Below are 21,972 nucleotides of genomic sequence, written 5' to 3'. Positions count from 1 at the left end.
TTAGGGTCAGTCCCTATTTAGGGTCAGTCCCTATTTAGGGTCAGCCCCTATTGGTGCCGTTGATGATTGTGCCATGCTAATACCGACCGGCTTAGGGCCGGGTTGAGTTGAACCCATACAAGTCAATCTGAGGCACCTTTATAGGGTCGGGGTGACCCCATAGGTTTCATTTTGGGGTTAATTAACGAGGTTTTGGGGTCGGGGGTGTCACCGTTGTCCCCTTTTTGTCCCCATAAAAGCAGCATCGATTTCGACTGCGAAGACCCCGAGTACAAACCCGTCCATGGGGCGGCCAAGGAGGGGGACGAGGAGGTGAGTCCTATAGAAACCCTATAGAGATCCTATAGCAATCCTATAGAGACCCTATAGATACCCTATAGAGATCCCATAGAGATCCTATAGAGATCCCATAGAGATCCTATAGAGATCCCATAGAGATCCCATAGAGATCCTATAGAGATCCTATAGAGATCCCATAGAGACCCTATAAAGATCCCATAGAGATCCCATAGAGATCCTATAGCGATCCTATAGATCCTATAGTGACCCTATAGCGATCCTACAGAGATCCCATAGAGATCCTATAGCAGTCCTATAGAGATCCTATAGAGACCCTATAGCGATCCTATAGCGATCCTACAGAGATCCTATAGAGATCCTATAGTGATCCCATAGAGATCCTATAGCAATCCTATAGAGACCCTATAGAGATCCTATAGATCCTATAGCAACCCTATAGTGATCCTACAGAGATCCTATAGAGATCCCATAGAGATCCTATTGCGATCCTATAGATATCCTATAGATATCCTATAGAGACCCTATAGAAACCCTATAGAGATCCTATAAAAATCCTATAGCGATCCTATAGAAATCCTATAGAGATCCCATAGCAATCCTATAGCGATCCTATAGAGATCCTATAGAGATCCTATAGCGATCCCATAGAGATCCTACAGAGATCCTATAGAAACCCTAGAGATCCTATAGAGACCCTACAGAGACCCTATAGCGATCCTACAGAGATCCCATAGAGATCCCGTAGAGATCCCATAGAGATCCTATAGAAACCCTAGAGATCCTATAGAGACCCTATAGCGATCCTATAGCGATCCTACAGCGATCCTATAGCAATCCTACAGAAATCCCATAGAGATCCCATAGAGATCCCATAGAGATCCTACAGAGATCCCACAGAGATCCCATAGAGATCCTATAGAAACCCTAGACCCTATAGAGACCCTATAGAGATTCTATAGTGACCCTATAGAGATCCTATAGAGGTCCTACAGAGATCCTATAGCGATCCTATAGCGGTCCTACAGAGATCCTACAGAGACCCTACAGAGATCCTATAGCCATCCTATAGCTATCCTATAGAGATCCCATAGAGATTCTATAGATCCTTTACAGTCCCTATAGCGATCCCATAGCGATTCTACAGATCCTATAGATCCCATAGAGACCCTATAGCGATCCTATATCTAACGCGGCCCCTTTGACCCCACAGAGCGACCCGCTGCTGCTGCTGGATGAGGAGATCTCGGTGGTGGACGGGGATGAAGGTAATGGGGTTTATGGGGTTTATGGGGTTTGGGGTCAGCGGGATCGGGGCCCCATTGACCCCAATGGGGTGGAGGTGACCCTAATGGGGTGGATGTGACCGCAATGGGGTGGAGATGATCTCAATGGGGTTAAGATGACCCCAATGGGGTGGATGCGACCCCATAGGGATGGATACGACCCCATAGGGATGGAGATGACCCCATAGGGATAGATAAGACCCCAATAGGATGGATATGACCCCATAGGGATGGATACGACCCCATAGGGATAGATACGATCCCATAGGGATGGATATGACCCCAGTGGGATGGAGATGACCCCATTGGCATGAAGACGACCCCATTGGGATGGAGATGACCCCATTGGGATGGATACGACCCCAATGGGATGGATACGACCCCATAGGGGTAGATATGATCCCATAGGGATGGATACTACCCCGTAGGGATAGATATGACCCCATAGGGATAGATACGACCCCATAGGGATAGTTACAACCCCATAGGGATGGATATGACCCCATAGGGATAGTTACAACCCCATAGGGACGGATACGACCCCATAGGGATGGATATAACCCCAATGGGACGGATATGACCCCATAGGGATGGAGATGATCCCAATGGGGTCTCCACCTCTATGGGATGGATGTGACCCCAATGGGATCGATGTGTCCCCATTGGGATGGAGACGACCCCATAGGGATGGAGATGACCCCATAGGGACGGATACGACCCCATAGGGATGGAGATGACCCCATAGGGATGGATACGACCCCATAGGAACAGATATGACCCCATAGGGATAGATATGACCCCATAGGGATAGTTACAACCCCATAGGGATGGATACGACCCCATAGGAACAGATATGACCCCATAGGGATAGATATGACCCCATAGGAACAGATACGACCCCATAGGGATGGATATGACCCCATTGGGATGGAGATGACCCCATTGGGGTCTCCATCTCTATAGGATGGTTACGACCCCAATGGGATGGATATGACCCCATAGGGATAGATACGACCCCATAGGGATGGATATGACCCCATTGGCATGAAGACGACCCCATTGGGATGGAGATGACCCCATTGGGGTCTCCATCTCTATAGGATGGAGATGACCCCAATGGGGTGGATATGACCCCATAGGGATGGATATGACCCTAATGGGATGGATATGACCCTATTGGGATGGAGATGACCCCATTGGCATGAAGACGTCCCCATTGGGATGGAGATGACCCCATTGGGGTCTCCACCTCTATAGGACCAATGGGGTAGAGATGACCCCATAGGGATAGTTACAACCCCATAGGGATAGTTACAACCCCATAGGGATGGATCCGACCCCATTCCGCCCCCTATCTCCCCCTATATGAAGGTCCTCCATAGGGATGGAGATGACCTGATAGGGACGGATACGACCCCATAGGGACGGATACGACCCCATAGGGACGGATACGACCCCATAGGGATAGATACGACCCCATAGGGATGGATACGACCCCATGGGGATAGTTACAACCCCATAGGGATAGATACGACCCCATAGGTATAGTTACAACCCCAATGGGATGGAGATGACCCCAATGGGATGGAGATGACCCCATTGGCATGAAGACAACCCCATTGGCATGAAGACAACCCCATTGGGATGGAGATGACCCCATAGGGATGGATATGACCCCATAGGGATAGATACGACCCCATTGGGATGGAGACGACCCCATAGGGATAGACATGACCCCAATGGGACGGATACGACCCCATAGGGATGGATACGACCCCAATGGGATGGAGACGACCCCAATGGGGTAGAGATGACCCCAATGGGATCCTCACCTCTATGGGATGGATACGACCCCATAGGGATAGATACGACCCCATAAGGATGGATACGACCCCATAAGGATGGGTACGACCCCATTCCGCCCCCTATCTCCCCCTATATGAAGGTCCTCCCGGCCCATTGGTGCCCTGGCCTCCAGGTTGGGACTCTCCACCATTATGGGATCGAGATGACCCCATTGGGATGGAGATGACCCCATAGGGATAGAGATGACCCTATTGGAATGGATATGACCCCATTGGGATGGAGACGACCCCATAGGGATGGATACGACCCCATAGGGATGGATACGACCCCATTGGGATGGAGATGACCCCATTGGGGTCTCCACCTCTATAGGATGGAGATGACCCCAATGGGGTGGAGATGACCCCATTGGGATGGAGACGACCCCATAGGGATAGATATGACCCCATAGGGACGGATACGACCCCATAGGGACGGAGATGACCCCAATGGGACAGATACGACCCCATAGGGATCCCCACCTTTATGGGATGGCTATGACCCCAATGGGATGGATACGACCCCATAGGGATGGATACGACCCCATAGGGATGGACACGACCCCATAGGGATGGATACGACCCCATAGGGATAGATACGACCCCATAGGGATAGTTACAACCCCATAGGGATGGATATGACCCCATAGGGATAGTTACAACCCCATAGGGATGGATACGACCCCATAGGGATGGGTACGACCCCATAGGGATGGATACGACCCCATAGGGATAGACATGACCCCATTCCGCCCCCTATCTCCCCCTATGTGAAGGTCCTCCCGGCCCATTGGTGCCGTGGCCTCCTGGTTGGGACTCTCCACCATTATGGGATGGAGATGACACCATAGGGATGGATACAACCCCATACGGATGGAGACGTCCCCATAAGGATGGAGACGACCCCATAGGGACGGAGATGACCCCATAGGGACGGATACGACCCCATAGGGACGGAGATGACCCCAATGGGACAGATACGACCCCATAGGGATCCCCACCTTTATGGGATGGCTATGACCCCAATGGGATGGATACGACCCCATGGGGATAGATACGACCCCATAGGGATGGATACGACCCCATAGGGATGGATACGACCCCATAGGGATAGATACGACCCCATAGGGATAGTTACAACCCCATAGGGATGGATATGACCCCATAGGGATGGATACGACCCCATAGGGATAGTTACGACCCCATTGGGATGGAGATGACCCCATAGGGATTGAGACGTCCCCCTTGGGATCCCCACCTCTATGGGATGGCTATGACCCCAATGGGATGGATACGACCCCATAGGGATGGAGATGTCCCCATAAGGATGGAGACGACCCCATAGGGATAGATAAGACCCCAATGGGATGGATACGTCCCCATTGGGATGGAGACGTCCCCATTGGGATCCCCACCTCTATGGGATGGCTATGACCCCAATGGGATGGATACGACCCCATAGGGATGGATACGACCCCATAGGGATGGACACGACCCCATAGGGATAGATATGACCCCATAGGAACGGATATGACCCCATAGGGATAGATACGACCCCATAGGGATGGAGACGTCCTCATAAGGATGGAGACGACCCCATAGGGATGGATATGGTCCCATAGGGATAGATACGACCCCATAGGGATAGTTACAACCCCATAGGGATGGATATGACCCCATAGGGATGGATACGACCCCAATGGGATGGAGATGACCCCATAGGGATGGAGATGACCCCATAGGGATAGATATGACCCCAATAGGATGGATATGACCCCATAGGGATGGATATGACCCCATAGGGATAGATACGACCCCATAGGGATAGTTACAACCCCATAGGGATGGATACGACCCCATTGGGATGGATATGACCCCATTGGGATGGAGATGACCCCAATGGGATGGATACGACCCCATAGGGATGGATATGACCCCATTGGGATAAAGACGACCCCATTGGGATGGAGATGACCCCATTGGGGTCTCCATCTCTATAGGATGGTTACGACCCCATAGGGATGGATACGACCCCATAGGGATGGATATGACCCCATAGGGATGGATATGACCCTATTGGGATGGAGATGACCCCATTGGGATGGAGATGACCCCATTGGCATGAAGACGTCCCCATTGGGATGGAGATGACCCCATTGGGGTCTCCACCTCTATAGGACCAATGGGGTAGAGATGACCCCATAGGGATAGTTACAACCCCATAGGGATGGATACGACCCCATTCCGCCCCCTATCTCCCCCTATATGAAGGTCCTCCAGGCCCATTGGTGCCGTGGCCTCCCGGTTGGGACTCTCCACCATTATGGGATGGAGATGACCCCATAGGGATAGATACGACCCCATAGGGATAGATACGACCCCATAGGGATAGTTACAACCCCATAGGGTTGGATACGACCCCATAGGGATGGATACGACCCCATTGGAATGGAGATGACCCCATTGGGATGGATATGACCCCAATGGGATGGAGATGACCCTATTGGGATTGAGACGTCCCCAATGGGATGGAGACGACCCCAATGAGATGGATCCGACCCCATAGGGATAGATATGACCCCATAGGGAAGGATATGACCCCATAGGGATGGAGATGACCCCATAGGGATGGATACGACCCCATAGGGACGGATACGACCCCATAGGGACGGATATGACCCCATAGGGATGGAGATGATCCCAATGGGGTCTCCACCTCTATGGGATGGATATGACCCCAATGGGATCGATGTGTCCCCATTGGGATGGAGACGACCCCATAGGGATGGAGACGACCCTTTTGGGATCGAGACATCCCCAATGGGATGGAGACGACCCCAATGGGATGGAGACGACCCCATTGGGATGGAGATGACCCCATTGGGGTCTCCACCTCTATGGGATGGATACGACCCCATAGGGATAGACACGACCCCATTCCGCCCCCTATCTCCCCCTATATGAAGGTCCTCCCGGCCCATTGGTGCCGTGGCCTCCCGGTTCGGTTCTGACGGCCCGGTTACGCCGGTTGGTCGCCGCCTGCCAACGTTCGTCTCACCGGCAACGGCTGCGGGGCGAGAAGCGCCGGCGGCGATGTGAGGCGGCCTGTAAGCTCAAGGAGATGGCCAGGAGGCAGAAACAACAGCGGTAATAGGGGATGGCCTATGGGGTTTGGGTTCTATGGGGTTTGGGTTGGGTTCTATGGGGTTGGGTTGGGTTCTATGGGGTTTGGGATGGCTTATGGGGTTGGGTTGGCTTATGGGATGGCTTATGGGGTTTGGGATGGCTTATGGGGTTTGGGTTGGGTTCTATGGGGTTGGGTTGGGTTCTATGGGGTTGGGTTGGGTTCTGTGGGGTTGGGTTGGGTTCTATGGGGTCAAGGCGAGATCCTGTGGGGTTTTAGGGGGTTTTATGGGGTCTTGGGGGTGTTGGATTGGGTTTTGGGGTCTGTAGGTCCATATATTTGGGGTTTTGGGGTCTGTAGGTCTCTACATGTTGGGTTTTGGGGTTGGTGGGACCCCATATGTTGGGTTTTGGGGGGTTTTATGGGGTCTTGGAGGTGCTGTGTTGGGTTTTGGGGTTGGTGGGACCCAATGGGGGGACTTTTGGGGTTGGGTTGGGTTCTATGGGGGTTGGGATGGCTTATGGGGTTGGGTTGGGTTCTATGGGGGTTGGGTTGGGTTGGGTTCTATGGGGGTTGGGATGGCTTATGGGGTTTGGGTTGGGTTCTATGGGGTTGGGATGGCTTATGGGGGTAATATGGGATGGCTTATGGGGTTGGGTTGGGTTCTATGGGGTTTGGGTTGGGTTCTAATGGGGTTGAGATGGGTTCTATGGGGTTGGGTTGGGTTCTATGGGGTTGGGTTGGGTTCTATGGGGTTTGGGTTGGGTTCTGTGGGGTCGAGGCGAGATCCTGTGGGGTTTTATGGGGTCTTGGAGGTGTTGGGTTGGGTTCTATGGGCTCTTGGAGGTGTTGGGTTGGGTTCTATGGGGTTTGGAATGGCTTATGGGGGTTGGGTTGGGTTCTATGGGGTTGGGTTGGGTTCTATGGGGTTGGGTTGGGTTCTATGGGGGTTGGGATGGCTTATGGGGGTTGGGATGGCTTATGGGGGTTGGGATGGCTTATGGGGTTGGGTTCTATGGGGTTTGGGATGGGTTATGGGGTTTGGGTTGGGTTCTATGGGGTTTGGGATGGCTTATGGGGTTGGGTTGGGTTCTATGGGGTTGGGTTGGGTTCAATGGGATTTGGGTTGGGTTCTATGGGGTTGGGTTGGGTTATGGGGTTTGGGTTGGGTTCTATGGGGTTGGGTTGGGTTCTATGGGGTTTGGGTTGGGTTGGGTTCTATGGGGTCGAGGCGAGATCCTATGGGGTTTTGGGGGTTTTATGGGGTCTTGGAGGTGTTGGGTTGGGTTTTATGGGGTCTTGGAGGTGTTGGGTTGGGTTCTATGGGGTTTGGGTTGGGTTCTATGGGGTTTGGGTTGGGTTCTATGGGGTTGGGATGGCTTATGGGGGTAATATGGGATGGCTTATGGGGTTGGGTTGGGTTCTATGGGGTTTGGGTTGGGTTCTATGGGGTTGGGATGGCTTATGGGGGTAATATGGGATGGCTTATGGGGTTGGGTTGGGTTCTATGGGGTTTGGGTTGGGTTCTATGGGGTTTGGGATGGCTTATGGGGTTGGGTTGGGTTCTATGGGGTTGGGTTGGGTTCTATGGGGTTTGGGATGGTTTATGGGGTTTGGGTTGGGTTCTATGGGGTTTGGGATGGCTTATGGGGTTGGGTTGGGTTCTATGGGGTTGGGTTGGGTTGAGTTCTATGGGGTTTGGGTTGGGTTCTATGGGGTTGGGTTGGGTTCTATAGGGTTGGGTTGGGTTCTATGGGCTTTGGGTTGGGTTCTATGGGGTCGAGGCAAGATCCTATGGGGTTTTGGGGGTTTTAGGGGGTTTTATGGGGTCTTGGGGGTCCTGTGTTGGGTTTTGGGGTTGGTGGGACCCCATGTGTTGGGTTTTGGGGTCGGTAGGTCCATATATTTGGGGTTTTGGGGTCGGTAGGTCCATATATTTGGGCTTTTGGGTCATATATTTGGGGTTTTGGGGTCAGTAGGTCCCTACGTGTTGGGTTTTGGGTCGGTATGTCCATATATTTGGGGTTTTGGGGTCTGTAGGTCCATATATTTGGGGTTTTGGGGCATATATTTGGGTTTTTGAGGTCGGTAGGTCCATATATTTGGGCTTTTGGGTCATATATTTGGGTTTTTGAGGTCCGTAGGCCCATATATTCGGTCTTTTAGTGCCATTAGGACCCATTTTCCCCCCTAAAAAACCCCACAAACCTTTTGGGGTCTCCCCCCTTATTCTCCCTGTAGGTGGACGCGCCGCGAACAAGCCGACTTCTACCGCGTCCTTTCCACTTATGGGGTGGAATCCGAACCCGAAAGCCGGCGGTTCCGTTGGGGTCGGTTCCGGGTTCTGGCCCGACTGGAAAGGAAGACGGACGAGAGCTTGACCAAGTTCTACCACGGCTTCGTCGCCATGTGCCGACAGGTCTGCCGCCTGCCGCCGGCACCGGGAGACGGTAGGATATAGGGTCTATGGGGTCTATGGGGTCTATGGGGTCTATGGGGTCAATGGGGTCTATGGGGTGGTAGGGATATGGGGTCTATGGGGTCGATGGGGTCAATGAGGTCTATGGGGTGGTGGAGATATGGGGTTTGGGGCCCTGTAGGGTCTATGGGGTCAATGGGGTTGGTAGGATATAGGGTCAGGGGTCTATGGGGTCAATGGGGTGGTGGGGATATGGGGTTTGGGGCCTTATAGGGTCTATGGGGTCAATGGGGTTGGTAGGATATAGGGTCGGGGGTCTATGGGGTCTATGGGGTCAATGGGGGTGGTAGGGATATGGGGTCTATGGGGTCGATGGGGTCAATGGGGTCTATGGGGTGGTAGGGATATGGGGTTTGGGGGCTCCCAGTGGGGTTGGTGGGGGTCTCCACCCCATAGATGTTGGGGTTGGGATGTCTCTATGGGGTTGGTGGGGGTCTCTGTGGGGTTGGTAGGATATAGGTTCGGGGGTCTATGGGGTCGATGGGGTCAATGGGGTCTATGGGGTGGTAGGGATATGGGGTTTGGGGGCTCCCAGTGGGGCTGGAAGGCGTTGGGATGTGGTTGGAGGGGGTCTCTATGGGGTTGGTAGGATATAGGGTCGGGGGTCTATGGGGTCAATGGGGTCAATGGGGTGGTGGGGATATGGGGTTTGGGGCCCTATAGGGTCTATGGGGTCAATGGGGTGGTGGGGATATGGGGTTTGGGGGGTCTCAATGGGGTTGGAAGGTGTTGGGATGTGGGGTTCCCCATTGGGATGTTGGTTGGAGGAGGTCTCTATGGGGTTTGGGATGTCTCTGTGGGGTTGGTGGGGGTCTCCACCCCATAGATGTTGGGGTTGGGATGTCTCTATGGGGTTGGTGGGGGTCTCTGTGGGGTTGGTAGGATATAGGGTTGGTAGGATATAGGGTTGGTAGGATATAGGGTCTATGGGGTCTATGGGGTCTATGGGGTCAATGGGGTGGTGGGGATATGGGGTTTGGGGCCCTATAGGGTCTATGGGGTCAATGGGGTGGTGGGGATATGGGGTTTGGGGCCCTATAGGGTCTATGGGGTCAGTGGGGTTGGTAGGATATAGGGTCAGGGGTCTATGGGGTCTATGGGGTCAATGGGGTCTATGGGGTGGTAGGGATATGGGGTCTATGGGGTCGATGGGGTCAATGGGGTCAATGGGGTGGTAGGGATATGGGGTCTATGGGGTCGATGGGGTCAATGGGGTCTATGGGGTGGTAGGGATATGGGGTCTATGGGGTCGATGGGGTCAATGGGGTCTATGGGGTGGTAGGGATATGGGGTCTATGGGGTCGATGGGGTCAATGGGGTGGTAGGGATATGGGGTCTATGGGGTCGATGGGGTCAATGAGGTCTATGGGTTGGTAGGGATATGGGGTCTATGGGGTCGATGGGGTCAATGGGGTCTATGGGGTGGTAGGGATATGGGGTCTATGGGGTCGATGGGGTCAATGAGGTCTATGGGGTGGTAGGGATATGGGGTCTATGGGGTCGATGGGGTCAATGGGGTCTATGGGGTGGTAGGGATATGGGGTCTATGGGGTCGATGGGGTCAATGAGGTCTATGGGGTGGTAGGGATATGGGGTCTATGGGGTCGATGGGGTCAATGGGGTCTATGGGGTGGTAGGGATATGGGGTCTATGGGGTCGATGGGGTCAATGGGGTCTATGGGGTGGTAGGGATATGGGGTCTATGGGGTCGATGGGGTCAATGGGGTCTATGGGGTGGTAGGGATATGGGGTCGATGGGGTCAATGAGGTCTATGGGGTGGTAGGGATATGGGGTCTATGGGGTCGATGGGGTCAATGAGGTCTATGGGGTGGTAGGGATATGGGGTCGATGGGGTCAATGGGGTCTATGGGGTGGTAGGGATATGGGGTCTATGGGGTCGATGGGGTCAATGGGGTCTATGGGGTGGTAGGGATATGGGGTCTATGGGGTCGATGGGGTCAATGGGGTCTATGGGGTGGTAGGGATATGGGGTCTATGGGGTCGATGGGGTCAATGAGGTCTATGGGGTGGTAGGGATATGGGGTCTATGGGGTCGATGGGGTCAATGGGGTCTATGGGGTGGTAGGGATATGGGGTCTATGGGGTCGATGGGGTCAATGGGGTCTATGGGGTGGTAGGGATATGGGGTCTATGGGGTCGATGGGGTCAATGGGGTCTATGGGGTGGTAGGGATATGGGGTCTATGGGGTCGATGGGGTCAATGGGGTCTATGGGGTGGTAGGGATATGGGGTCTATGGGGTCGATGGGGTCAATGGGGTCTATGGGGTGGTAGGGATATGGGGTCTATGGGGTCGATGGGGTCAATGAGGTCTATGGGTTGGTAGGGATATGGGGTCTATGGGGTCGATGGGGTCTATGGGGTCAATGGGGTGGTAGGGATATGGGGTTTGGGGTGTCCCAGTGGGGTTGGTGGGGGTCTCCACCCCATAGATGTTGGGGTTGGGATGTCTCTATGGGGTTGGTGGGGGTCTCTGTGGGGTTGGTAGGATATAGGGTTGGTAGGATATAGGGTTGGTAGGATATAGGGTCTATGGGGTCTATGGGGTCAATGGGGTGGTGGGGATATGGGGTTTGGGGCCCTATAGGGTCTATGGGGTCAATGGGGTGGTGGGGATATGGGGTTTGGGGCCCTATAGGGTCTATGGGGTCAGTGGGGTTGGTAGGATATAGGGTCAGGGGTCTATGGGGTCAATGGGGTTGGTAGGATATAGGGTCAGGGGTCTATGGGGTCAATGGGGTGGTGGGGATATGGGGTTTGGGGTGTCCCAGTGGGGTTGGTGGGGGTCTCCGCCCCATGGATGTTGGGTTTGGGATGTTGGAAGACATCTTTATGGGGTTGGTGGCCATCTCTATGGGGTTGGAGGCCATCTTTATGGGGTTGTAGGCCATCTTTATGGGGTTTGAAGGCTTTTATGGGGTTGGAGGCCATTTTATGGGGTTGGAGGCCATCTTTATGGGGATTTGAAGGTCTTTATGGGGTTGGAGGATGTCTTTATGGGGTTGGAGGCCATCTCTATGGGATTTGAAGGCCTTTATGGGGTCGGAGCCCATCTCTATGGGGGTTTGAAGGCCTTTATGGGGTTGGAGGCCATCTTTATGGGGTTGGAGGCCATCTTCTTGGTGTTTGAAGGTCTTTATGGGGTTGGAGGCCATCTCTATGGGGATTTGAAGGCCTTTATGGGGTTGGAGGCCATTTTATGGGGTTGGTGGCCATCTTTATGGGGTTGGAGGCCATCTTTATGGGGTTGGAGGCCATCTTTATGGGGATTTGAAGGCCTTTATGGGGTTGGAGGCCATTTTATGGGGTTGTAGGCCATCTTTATGGGGTTGGAGGCCATCTCTATAGGGTTGGAGGCCATCTCTGTAGGGTTGGAGGCCATCTTTATGGTGTTGTAGGCCATCTTTATAGGGTTGGAGGCCATCTTTATGGGGTTGTAGGCCATCTTTATGGGGATTTGAAGGTCTTTATGGGGTCGGAGGCCATCTTTATGGGGTCAGAGCCCATCTCTATGGGGATTTGAAGGCCTTTATGGTGTCGAAGCCCATCTCTATGGGGTTTGAAGGTCTTTATAGGGGTCAGAGCCCATCTCTATGGGGTTTGAAGGCCTTTATGGGGTTGGAGGCCATCTCTATAGGGTTGGAGGCCATCTCTATAGGGTTGGAGGCCATCTTTATGGGGTTGTAGGCCATCTTTATGGGGTTTGAAGGCTTTTATGGGGTTGGAGGCCATTTTATGGGGTTGGAGGCCATCTTTATGGGGATTTGAAGGTCTTTATGGGGTCGGAGGCCATCTTTATGGGGTCAGAGCCCATCTCTATGGGGATTTGAAGGACTTTATGGTGTCGAAGCCCATCTCTATGGGGATTTGAAGGCCTTTATGGGGTTGGAGGCCATCTTTATGGGGTTTTGAAGGTCTTTATGGGGTTGGAGGCCATCTTTATGGGGTTGGAGCCCATCTCTATGGGGATTCGAAGGCCTTTATGGGGTTGGAGCCCATCTCTATGGGGATTCGAAGGCCTTTATAGGGTCGGAGCCCATCTCTATGGGGTTTGAAGGTCTTTATGTGGTTGGAGGCCATCTCTATGGGGTTGGAGGCCATCTCTATGGGGTTGGAGGCCATCTTTATGGGGTTGGAAGACATCTCTATAGGGTTGGAGGCCATCTTTATGGGGTTGGAGGCCATCTTGGTGTTTGAAGGCCTTTATGGGGTTGGAGGCCATCTCTATGGGATTTGAAGGCCTTTATAGGGTCGGAGCCCATCTCTATGGGGATTTGAAGGCCTTTATGGGGTCGGAGCCCATCTCTATGGGGATTCGAAGGCCTTTATGGGGTCGAAGCCCATCTCTATGGGGTTGGAGGCCATCTTTATGGGGTTTGAAGGTCTTTATGGGGTTGTAGGCCATCTCTATGGGGATTTGAAGGCCTTTATGGGGTTGGAGGCCATCTTTATGGGGTCGAAGCCAATCTCTATGGGGATTCGAAGGCCTTTATGGGGTTGGAGGCCATCTTTATGGGGTTGGAGGCCATCTTTATGGGGATTTGAAGGCCTTTATGGGGTTGGAGGCCATCTCTATGGGGTCGGAGGCCATCTTTATGGGGTCGGAGCCCATCTCTATGGGGTTTGAAGGTCTTTATGGGGTTGGAGGCCATCTTTATGGGGTCGGAGCCCATCTCTATGGGGATTCGAAGGCCTTTATAGGGTCGGAGCCCATCTCTATGGGGTTTGAAGGCCTTTATAGGGTCAGAGCCCATCTCTATGGGGATTCGAAGGCCTTTATGGGGTTGGAGGCCATCTTTATGGGGTTTGAAGGTCTTTATGGGGTTGTAGGCCATCTCTATGGGGATTTGAAGGCCTTTATGGGGTCGGAGCCCATCTCTATGGGGATTCGAAGGCCTTTATGGGGTCGGAGCCCATCTCTATGGGGGTTTGAAGGCCTTTATGGGGTCGAAGCCCATCTCTATGGGGATTTGAAGGTCTTTATGGGGTTGGAGGCCATCTTTATGGGGTCGGAGCCCATCTCTGTGGGGATTCAAAGGCCTTTATGGGGTCGGACCCCATCTCTATGGGGATCCGAAGGCCTTTATGGGGTCGAAGCCCATCTCTATGGGATTTGAAGGCCTTTATGGGGTCGAAGCCCATCTCTATGGGGTTTGAAGGTCTTTATGTGGTTGGAGGCCATCTCTATGGGGTTGGAGGCCATCTCTATGGGGTTGGAGGCCATCTTTATGGGGTTGGAAGACATCTCTATAGGGTTGGAGGCCATCTTTATGGGGTTGGAGGCCATCTTGGTGTTTGAAGGCCTTTATGGGGTTGGAGGCCATCTCTATGGGGTTGGAGGATGTCTTTATGGGGTCGGAGCCCATCTCTATGGGGATTCGAAGGCCTTTATGGGGTCGGAGCCCATCTCTATGGGGTTTGAAGGTCTTTATGGGGTTGGAGGCCATCTTTATGGGGTCAGAGCCCATCTCTATGGGGATTCGAAGGCCTTTATGGGGTCGGAGCCCATCTCTATGGGGTTGGTGGCCATCTCTATGGGTATTTGAAGGCCTTTATGGGGTCAGAGCCCATCTCTATGGGGATTTGAAGGCCTTTATAGGGTCAGAGCCCATCTCTATGGGGATTCGAAGGCCTTTATGGGGTTGGAGGCCATCTTTATGGGGTTTGAAGGTCTTTATGGGGTTGGAGGCCATCTTTATGGGGTTTGAAGGTCTTTATGGGGTCGAAGCCCATCTCTATGGGGGTTTGAAGGTCTTTATGGGGTTGGAGGCCATCTTTATGGGGTCGGAGGCCATCTCTATGGGGATTCGAAGGCCTTTATGGGGTCGGACCCCATCTCTATGGGGATTCAAAGGCCTTTATAGGGTCGGATCCCATCCTTACGCTCCCCTTCTACCCCCCCCTATAACCCAGAACCCCCCGACCCATCGGTTCCGGTGACCCCCATCTCATCGGACCGGGCCGCCCGTTGCCTCCATCGTCTCTCCCTCCTCCGTCGCCTCCGTGAGCAGGTTCTCCGTCACCCCCTCTTGCCCACCCGCTTGGCTTTGTGCCCCACACCCGGCCCCGATCTCCCCCCATGGTGGCAACGGGGCCGCCATGATGGCGAGCTCCTCCATGGGGTGGCCCGTCATGGTTTGGCCCGACCCGAAGCCGCCATCATCGGAGATCCGGATTTCTCCTTCTTGGCGTCGCGGTGTCGGTTCTTACGGGCCCAAAGTGGTGGTGGTGGCGGTGGTGGTGGTGGGGGGGTCCTCCATGTGGGGCCTGGATCTATGGGGCAGCCCCATAGCGTGGAGGATGAGGATTCGGAGGCGGAGATGGGGAAGATGTCGGCAACCGGGTCCGAGTCGTCGACGTGCGAGGAGGACAGTGAGGAGGAGAGAGGTGAGGGGGGGGGAAAAGGGGGGACAGGGGGGGTCTTAGGGGGATGCTGGGGGTGGGGGGGGCTCCAAGGTTGGGTGGGGGGGTCTCAATAGGGTTTGGGGTCTTCAAGGTTGGGTGGGGGTCCCAATAGGGTTTGGTGGTGGGACCTCGGTAGGGTTTGGTGGTGGGATCTCAGTAGGGTTGGGTGGGGGGATCTCAGTAGGGTTGGGTGGGGGGTCCCAATGGGGTTTGGGGTCTTCAAGGTTGGGTGGTGGGGTCCCAATAGGGTTTGGGGTCTTCAAGGTTGGGTGGGGGGTCTCAATAGGGTTGGGTGGTGGGGTCTCAATAGGGTTTGGGGTCTTCAGGGTTGGGTGGGGGGTCTCAATAGGGTTGGGTGGTGGGGTCTCCAAGGTTGGGTGGGGGGGTCCCTATAGGGTTGGGTGGTGGGGTCTCAATAGGGTTGGGTAGGGGGGGTCCCAATAGGGTTTGGTGGTGGGATCTCGGTAGGGTTTGGTGGTGGGGGGGTCTTCAAGGTTGGGTTGTGGGGTCTTCAAGGTTGGGTGGGGGTCCCAATAGGGTTTGGGGTCTTCAAGGTTGGGATCTTGGTAGGGTTGGGTGGTGGGGTCTCAATAGGGTTGGGTGGGGGGGTCTTTAAGGTTGGGTGGGGGGGTCTCAATAGGGTTTGGGGTCTTCAAGGTTGGGTGGGGGGGTCTCAATAGGGTTTGGGGTCTTCAAGGTTGGGTGGTGGGGTCCCGATAGGGTTTGGGGTCTTCAAGGTTGGGTGATGGGGTCCCAATAGGGTTTGGGGTCTTCAAGGTTGGGTGGTGGGGTCCCAATAGGGTTTGGGGTCTTCAAGGTTGGGTAGTGGGGTCCCAATAGGGTTTGGGGTCTTCAAGGTTGGGTAGTGGGGTCTCAGTAGGGTTTGGGGTCTTCAAGGTTGGGTGGTGGGATCTCAATAGGGTTTGGGGTCTTCAAGGTTGGGTGGGGGGTCCCAATAGGGTTTGGGGTCTTCAAGGTTGGGTGGTGGGGTCTCAATAGGGTTTGGGGTCTTCAAGGTTGGGTGGGGGTCCCAATAGGGTTTGGGGTCTTCAAGGTTGGGATCTTGGTAGGGTTGGGTGGTGGGGTCCCAATAGGGTTGGGTGGGGGGGGGTCTTCAAGGTTGGGTTGTGGGGTCTTCAAGGTTGGGTGGTGGGGTCTCAATAGGGTTTGGTGGTGGGGTCTCAATAGGGTTTGGGGTCTTCAAGGTTGGCTGGTGGGATCTCAATAGGGTTTGGGGTCTTCAAGGTTGGGTGGTGGGTCCCAATAGGGTTTGGGGTCTTCAAGGTTGGGATCTCGGTAGGGTTGGGTTGTGGGATCTCAGTAGGGTTGGGTGGGGGGGTCTCAATAGGGTTTGGGGTCTTCAAGGTTGGGATCTTGGTAGGGTTGGGTGTTGGGGTCTCAATAGGTTTGGGTGGTGGGACCCCCAAGGTTGGGTGGTGGGGTCTTCAAGGTTGGGTAGTGGGGTCTCAATAGGGTTTGGGGTCCTCAAGGTTGGGTGGGGGGTCTCAATAGGGTTGGGTGGTGGGGTCTCAATAGGGTTTGGGGTCTTCAAGGTTGGGTGGTGGGATCTCAATGGGGTTTGGGGTCTTCAAGGTTGGGTGGTGGGGTCCCAATAGGGTTTGGGGTCTTCAAGGTTGGGTAGTGGGGTCTCAGTAGGGTTTGGGGTCTTCAAGGTTGGGTGGTGGGATCTCAATAGGGTTTGGGGTCTTCAAGGTTGGGTGGGGGGTCCCAATAGGGTTTGGGGTCTTCAAGGTTGGGTGGTGGGGTCTCAATAGGGTTTGGGGTCTTCAAGGTTGGGTGGGGGGTCTCAATAGGGTTGGGTGGTGGGGTCTTCAAGGTTGGGTGGGGGTCCCAATAGGGTTTGGGGTCTTCAAGGTTGGGATCTTGGTAGGGTTGGGTGGTGGGGTCCCAATAGGGTTGGGTGGGGGGGGGTCTTCAAGGTTGGGTTGTGGGGTCTTCAAGGTTGGGTGGTGGGGTCTCAATAGGGTTTGGTGGTGGGGTCTCAATAGGGTTTGGGGTCTTCAAGGTTGGCTGGTGGGATCTCAATAGCGTTTGGGGTCTTCAAGGTTGGGTGGTGGGTCCCAATAGGGTTTGGGGTCTTCAAGGTTGGGATCTCGGTAGGGTTGGGTTGTGGGATCTCAGTAGGGTTGGGTGGGGGGGTCTCAATAGGGTTTGGGGTCTTCAAGGTTGGGTGGGGGGGGTCTTCAAGGTTGGGTGGGGGGGTCTCAATGGGGTTTGGGGTCTTCAAGGTTGGGTGGTGGGACCCCCAAGGTTGGGTGGTGGGGTCTTTAAGGTTGGGTGGTGGGGTCTCAATAGGGTTTGGGGTCTTCAAGGTTGGGATCTCAATAGAGTTGGGTGGTGGGATCTCAATAGGGTTTGGGGTCTTCAAGGTTGGGTGATGGGGTCCCAATAGGGTTTGGGGTCTTCAAGGTTGGGTGATGGGGTCTCAATAGGGTTTGGGGTCTTCAAGGTTGGGTGGTGGGTCTCATAGGGTTTGGTGGTGGGATCTCGGTAGGGTTTGGGGTCTTCAAGGTTGGGGGGTGGGGTCTCAATAGGGTTTGGGGTCTTCAAGGTTGGGATCTTGGTAGGGTTGGGTGGTGGGGTCTCAATAGGGTTTGGGGTCTTCAGGGTTGGGTGGTGGAATCTCAATAGGGTTGGGTGGTGGGGTCTCCAAGGTTGGGTGGGGGGGTCTTCAAGGTTGGGTGATGGGGTCCCAATAGGGTTTGGGGTCTTCAAGGTTGGGTAGTGGGGTCTCAATGGGGTTTGGGGTCTTCAGGGTTGGGTGGGGGGGTCTCAATAGGGTTGGGTGGGGGGGTCTTCAAGGTTGGGTGGGGGGGTCTTCAAGGTTGGGTGATGGGGTCCCAATAGGGTTTGGGGTCTTCAGGGTTGGGTGGGGGGTCTCAATAGGGTTTGGGGTCTTCAAGGTTGGGTGGTGGGGTCTTCAAGGTTGGGTGATGGGGTCCCAATAGGGTTTGGGGTCTTCAAGGTTGGGTGGTGGGGTCTCAATAGGGTTTGGGGTCTTCTAGGTTGGTTGGTGGGATCTCAATAGGGTTGGGTGGTGGGGTCTCCAAGGTTGGGTGGGGGGGTCTTCAAGGTTGGGTGATGGGGTCCCAATAGGGTTTGGGGTCCTCAAGGTTGGGTGGGGGGGTCTTCAAGGTTGGGGTGGGGGTCCCAATAGGGTTTGGGGTCTTCAAGGTTGGGGGTGGGGTCTTCAAGGTTGGGTGGGGGTCCCAATAGGGTTTGGGGTCTTCAGGGTTGGGACCTCGGTAGGGTTTGGTGGTGGGATCTCAGTAGGGTTGGGTGGTGGGGTCTCAATAGGGTTTGGGGTCCTCAAGGTTGGGTGGGGGGTCTCAATAGGGTTGGGTGGTGGGGTCTCAATAGGGTTTGGGGTCTTCAAGGTTGGGTGGTGGGATCTCAATAGGGTTTGGGGTCTTCAAGGTTGGGTGGGGGGTCTCAATAGGGTTGGGTGGTGGGGTCTTCAAGGTTGGGTGGGGGTCCCAATAGGGTTTGGGGTCTTCAAGGTTGGGATCTTGGTAGGGTTGGGTGGTGGGGTCCCAATAGGGTTGGGTGGGGGGGGGTCTTCAAGGTTGGGTTGTGGGGTCTTCAAGGTTGGGTGGTGGGGTCTTCAAGGTTGGGTGGTGGGGTCTCAATAGGGTTTGGTGGTGGGGTCTCAGTAGGGTTTGGGGTCTTCAAGGTTGGGTGGTGGGGTCCCAATAGGGTTTGGGGTCTTTAAGGTTGGGTGGGGGGGTCTCAATAGGGTTTGGGGTCTTCAAGGTTGGGTGGTGGGGTCCCAATAGGGTTTGGGGTCTTTAAGGTTGGGTGGGGGGGTCTCAATAGGGTTTGGGGTCTTCAAGGTTGGGTGGGGGGGTCTTCAAGGTTGGGTGGTGGGGTCTCAATAGGGTTTGGGGTCTTCAAGGTTGGGTGGTGGGGTCTCAGTAGGGTTTGGGGTCTTCAAGGTTGGGTGGTGGGATCTCAATAGGGTTTGGGGTCTTCAAGGTTGGGTGGGGGGTCCCAATAGGGTTTGGGGTCTTCAAGGTTGGGTGGTGGGGTCCCAATAGGGTTTGGGGTCTTCAGGGTTGGGTGGGGGGTCTCAGTAGGGTTTGGGGTCTTCAAGGTTGGGTAGTGGGGTCTCAATAGGGTTTGGGGTCTTCAAGGTTGGGGGTGGGGTCTTCAAGGTTGGGTGGGGGTCCCAATAGGGTTTGGGGTCTTCAAGGTTGGGTGGGGGTCCCAATAGGGTTTGGTGGTGGGATCTCGGTAGGGTTTGGTGGTGGGGTCTCAATAGGGTTTGGGGTCTTCAAGGTTGGGTGGTGGGGTCTCAATAGGGTTTGGGGTCTTCAAGGTTGGGTGGGGGGTCTCAATAGGGTTTGGGGACTTCAAGGTTGGGTGGTGGGGTCCCAATAGGGTTTGGGGTCTTCAAGGTTGGGTGGGGGGGTCCCAATAGGGTTTGGGGTCTTCAAGGTTGGGATCTTGGTAGGGTTGGGTGGTGGGGTCTCAATAGGGTTGGGTGGTGGGGTCTCCAAGGTTGGGGTGTGGGGTCTCAATAGGGTTTGGGGTCTTCAAGGTTGGGTGGGGGGTCTCAATAGGATTGGGTGGTGGGGTCTCCAAGGTTGGGTGGGGGGGTCTTCAAGGTTGGGTGGGGGTCCCAATAGGGTTTGGGGTCTTCAAGGTTGGGTGGGGGGGTCTTCAAGGTTGGGTGGGGGTCTCAATAGGGTTTGGGGTCTTCAAGGTTGGGACCTCGGTAGGGTTTGGTGGTGGGATCTCAGCAGGGTTGGGTGGTGGGGTCCCAATAGGGTTTGGGGTCTTCAAGGTTGGGTGGTGGGGTCTCAATAGGGTTTGGGGTCTCCAAGGTTGGGTGGTGGGGTCTCAATAGGGTTTGGTGGTGGGGTCTCAGTAGGGTTTGGGGTCTTCAAGGTTGGGTGGTGGGGTCCCAATAGGGTTTGGGGTCTTCAAGGTTGGGTGGTGGGATCTCAATAGGGTTTGGGGTCTTCAAGGTTGGGTGGGGGAGTCTTCAAGGTTGGGTGGTGGGGTCTCAATAGGGTTTGGGGTCTTCAAGGTTGGGTGGGGGAGTCTTCAAGGTTGGGTGGGGGGGTCTTCAAGGTTGGGGTGGGGGTCCCAATAGGGTTTGGGGTCTTCAAGGTTGGGGGTGGGGTCTTCAAGGTTGGGTGGGGGTCCCAATAGGGTTTGGGGTCTTCAAGGTTGGGACCTCGGTAGGGTTTGGTGGTGGGATCTCAGCAGGGTTGGGTGGTGGGGTCTCAATAGGGTTTGGGGTCTCCAAGGTTGGGTGGTGGGGTCTCAATAGGGTTTGGTGGTGGGGTCTCAGTAGGGTTTGGGGTCTTCAAGGTTGGGTGGTGGGGTCCCAATAGGGTTTGGGGTCTTTAAGGTTGGGTGGGGGGGTCTCAATAGGGTTTGGGGTCTTCAAGGTTGGGTGGTGGGATCTTCAAGGTTTGGTGGTGGGGTCCCAATAGGGTTTGGGGTCTTCAAGGTTGGGTGGGGGGTCTCAATAGGGTTTGGGGTCTTCAAGGTTGGGATCTTGGTAGGGTTGGGTGTTGGGGTCTCAATAGGGTTGGGTGGTGGTGGGGTCTCAATAGGGTTTGGGGTCTTCAGGGTTGGGTGGTGGGGTCCCAATAGGGTTTGGGGTCTTCAAGGTTGGGTGGTGGAATCTCAATAGGGTTGGGTGGTGGGGGGGGTCTTCAAGGTTGGGTGGTGGGGTCTCAATAGGGTTTGGGGTCTTCAGGGTTGGGTGGTGGGGTCCCAATAGGGTTTGGGGTCTTCAAGGTTGGGTGGTGGAATCTCAATAGGGTTGGGTGGTGGGGGGGGTCTTCAAGGTTTGGTGGTGGGGTCTCAATAGGGTTTGGGGTCTTCAAGGTTGGGTGGTGGGGTCCCAATAGGGTTTGGTGGTGGGATCTCGGTAGGGTTGGGTGGTGGGACCCCAACATTTGATATAGGACCCTAAAACCTCCCGTAGAACCCCCATCATTTCCTATAGGATCCTATAGAACCCCAATAATCCCCATAGGACCCCATAGTGTCCCCCCCCCATTCCCTTATCCCTAAATTTCCCCTATCTCCCCCCATTTTGTGTTGCCCCCCCCATAGGCCCAGCTCTGCCCCTCGGCCCCAACGACGACGACGACGACGATGACGACGATGACGAAGACGAGGGGGGGTCTCCCCTCCCCCCCCCCCCCCCATCACACAGCGCTGGGACCCCCCCGGGACCCCCCAGGCACCTCCATGAGTGGCCTAAGGTGACACCCCCCCCCCCTTAATTAATGACCCCCCCCCCATTAATTAATGACCCCCCCTTTAATTAATGACCCCCCCCTTAATTAATGACCCCCCCCTTCATTAATGACCCCCCCCTTAATTAATGACCCCCCCCCTTAATTAATGACCCCCCCTTAATTAATGACCCCCCCTTAATTAATGACCCCCCCTTTAATTAATGACCCCCCCCCCATTAATTAATGACCCCCCCCTTCATTAATGCCCCCCCCTTAATCAATGACCCCCCCC

The 21,972-nt window shown here is 54.7% G+C and overlaps 1 protein-coding gene and 1 non-coding gene across 2 annotated transcripts in view; both read left to right on the top strand.

Moving 5' to 3' along the window:
• The window catches only part of LOC140264890 (chromodomain-helicase-DNA-binding protein 8-like), a gene marked incomplete at its 3' end in the record, with an annotated part of 36,800 nt that extends 15,096 nt beyond the window's left edge, over nt 1-21,704 (top strand). The window contains exons 8-13 of the mRNA XM_072360788.1: nt 243-312; nt 1,511-1,565; nt 6,394-6,574; nt 8,793-9,001; nt 14,965-15,438; nt 21,553-21,704. Of these exons, the coding sequence (XP_072216889.1) occupies nt 243-312; nt 1,511-1,565; nt 6,394-6,574; nt 8,793-9,001; nt 14,965-15,438; nt 21,553-21,704 (1,141 nt within the window). The remainder of the gene's footprint in view (nt 1-242; nt 313-1,510; nt 1,566-6,393; nt 6,575-8,792; nt 9,002-14,964; nt 15,439-21,552) is intronic.
• LOC140264891 (small nucleolar RNA U6-53/MBII-28) lies at nt 55-136 on the top strand. The gene has a single exon (XR_011906145.1). It is a non-coding gene; the product is annotated as a small nucleolar RNA U6-53/MBII-28 (small nucleolar RNA).
• Nucleotides 21,705-21,972: the final 268 nt, after the last annotated feature.

The sequence above is a fragment of the Excalfactoria chinensis genome, unplaced genomic scaffold (genome assembly GCF_039878825.1).
Source record: "Excalfactoria chinensis isolate bCotChi1 unplaced genomic scaffold, bCotChi1.hap2 Scaffold_334, whole genome shotgun sequence".
Taxonomy (NCBI): Eukaryota; Metazoa; Chordata; class Aves; order Galliformes; family Phasianidae; genus Excalfactoria; species Excalfactoria chinensis.
Note: the sequence above shows the minus strand (reverse complement) of the source record. Positions and strands in the feature narration are given on the sequence as shown.